Source organism: Phocoena phocoena, chromosome 11 (genome assembly GCF_963924675.1).
Source record: "Phocoena phocoena chromosome 11, mPhoPho1.1, whole genome shotgun sequence".
NCBI classification, from domain to species: Eukaryota; Metazoa; Chordata; class Mammalia; order Artiodactyla; family Phocoenidae; genus Phocoena; species Phocoena phocoena.
In genome coordinates, this window is record NC_089229.1 from 7,078,447 (window position 1) to 7,081,033 (window position 2,587).

Below are 2,587 nucleotides of genomic sequence, written 5' to 3' on the forward strand. Positions count from 1 at the left end.
GGGCCTAGGGTGAGGCAAGAGAGGTGCTGAGAATTGAATGAGGGGGCCCTCTTGCCTCACTCTAACCTGGCTCTGCAACACAGCCCCCTGCAATTGCTGGGTTGCCCCAGGGAGGAAGGGCAGCCTCACCCCTCGAGATGAGAGAAGGCAGCTTTTGCTCTCGCTGACTCCTAAGATGGGGCGTGTGCAAGAGCGAGCCCGGGTCTGGGGTCAGGAGGTCTGGTTCAAATCTCAGCCTGTTGTCCTGTTGCCTTGGCAAGTCCCTATGAAAATGGAATGGCAGCTGCCTCCGTGTGTTCTCCCCCTTTCAAGGAGGGGGACTTTTTTCTTTTTCTTTTTTTTAGAATATCTTTATTGGAGTAGAGTTGCTTTGCAACGTTCTGTTAGTTTCTGCTGTACAACGAAGTGAATCAGCTATATGTAAGGAGGGGGACTTTTTAAATGGACACACAGCCACCCAGCTCTTCCCAGTCTCCCTTGCAGCTAGGAGTAGCCACGTGACTATGTATTGACTGGTGAGGTGTAAAGGGATGTAAGAGGTCCAGCCAGCAGGAGTGTCCCTCAGAGGGGCAAGTGGCCCCTTCTACCCTCCCTCCACCCTGCTCCTCGGGATGCCGAAGAACCCCCCTCGGATGGCATCAACCAGGACAACAGCCCTGCAGCAAGAGAGGAGCAACTCAGGTCCCCGAACACTGCATGGAACTGTCCACCAGATCAGCTCTGGACAACCTCCCTATGAACTGTACCGTAAGAAAGAAAAAAGTTCTATTTGGTTTAAGGTCCTGCCGTTTTGCATCTCTGTGCCTGAATTTATATCCTAACTGGTTCTCTACCCCAGGGAATCCAGTTAGTTAGGGGGGAGGGCACAAGTGCTACTGGTTTCTAGTGGGTAGAACCCAGAGATGCTCATCACCCTACCACACACAGGACAGCCCCCCTACAAAGAATGATCTGGTCCCAAAAGTCAATAGTGCCACTGCTGAGAAACTGCTCTTTCCTCTTGGAGATTCAGTGTTCCCATCCCCCAAATGGGGGATATTGAACTATCATGATTTTTATGAGGACCCAGTGAGATGATAGACATGATCCTACTTTTAGGAAAGGAGACAGTCCTGCAAAGATAGTCATGGAGTCTTTATTATTGAGATAAATTAAGATGGACGCCCCAAACGAGGGGAGTGAGCAGGTTGCCAATCTATGTCCAAAAAGGAGGCAGTGGTGCTCCACAGAGGAGAGGCTCCAGGGTAGGCTTGGGGCCCCTGGTGCAGTGCAGGACCCGGAGGGGAGGGCAGGGGCTCCTGCCAGTGGCCTCAGCCTTGGGAAAGGGAAGGGATAGGCAAGTCCAGCCAAGGGAGGGGGGTCGGAACTGCTGGTGGTCCCCACACTGCCCACAAAGCTCACCCCATCCCCACCACCTCGAATCCTACCTGGGGGCCACCCCCCTCACACAAACATGCTTCTCCTCCCCTCCGCACGCCTGACCCCAAACGTTCTCTCTCTCTATCACACACACACACACACACACACACACACCTCCTTCCTCTATGGCCTTGCCGCTTGCACACCCCACCACAAACACTCATCCATGCCAAGCCCGGGTCCAGAGTGGTAGGACTGGGCTGGACTAAGCTGACATCCCTCCAAAGGGGGCCCTTTCCTTGGGTCAGCTTTGAAGCCTGGCCCATGAAGCTGTAGGGTCGATACCATTGGCTGGAGTGGGGAGCTGAGTGTCACCGAGGATCTGGTAGGGAAGTGGGAGATCTGAAGGCTCAGGACAGGCAGGGGCAGCCATGCCTGACGCCGGGTGGAGGGGCAGGAGTGCTGGGCAGCACAAAGGCACTGGGGGGCCGTGGGGCGTCCCCGGAGCTGGGGAGGGCAGGTGTGGGATAAGCTGGCTTGACCTGGAGAGTAAGCCCTGGGCCATCAGCAGCGACATCTCAAGGCACCCAGGTGCCCCACAGCCAGGGTCCTCCCAGAGCCCCTCCTCCTGGGAGGAGCCAGGCTGCGAGGGAGAGGCTGGACGACCAGGGATTCTCCTCCGTCTGCCCCGGGGTCTCCAGGCCGGGCGGGACGGGAGAGGGCACCCGGTGCCCGCCCCCCACCGCCAACAGAGCCGGTCAACTCAGACCTCGGGGCCCCCGAAGGCCAGGTTGTCGCGAACCATCATTGTCTTGCGGAGGTCACGGTCCACCAGGGGGCGCTGCATGCGCCACTTGTGCGCCTCCTGCAAACCGGGCTCGAAGTAGTAGATGCAGGCGCCGAAGCCCACCAGAATGAGGACAGAGATGAACAGGTAAACAGGCACGAACCAGTCCAGGAAGTGCGGCATCGCGGAGGCCTTGGCTGCTGAGACGCGGTCGGTGAGAACCAGCAGAGAGGCTGCTTATCCCACCCACCCTCCCAGAGGGGGACCCGCAGGCTTCACAGAGCCAGGAGGTCGGAGCTTCACCTTACGGCTGGGAAGACGGAGACCCTGGAGAGTGGAGAGCAGTGACTCAGCAGCCCCGGCCCCCTGACCAAGCACACAGCTGCCCCCACCACAGGGGCCCACCCAGCTCCTACTCACCCTTCTACAAGGAAGCTTATA

The 2,587-nt window shown here is 57.9% G+C and overlaps 1 protein-coding gene across 1 annotated transcript; it reads right to left on the reverse strand.

Moving 5' to 3' along the window:
- Positions 1-2,122: 2,122 nt before the first annotated feature.
- On the reverse strand, positions 2,123-2,329 carry SMIM45 (small integral membrane protein 45). Its single transcript, XM_065888435.1, has one exon. The coding sequence runs from the start codon at positions 2,327-2,329 to the stop codon at positions 2,123-2,125; it is 207 nt and encodes a 68-aa protein (XP_065744507.1).
- Positions 2,330-2,587: the final 258 nt, after the last annotated feature.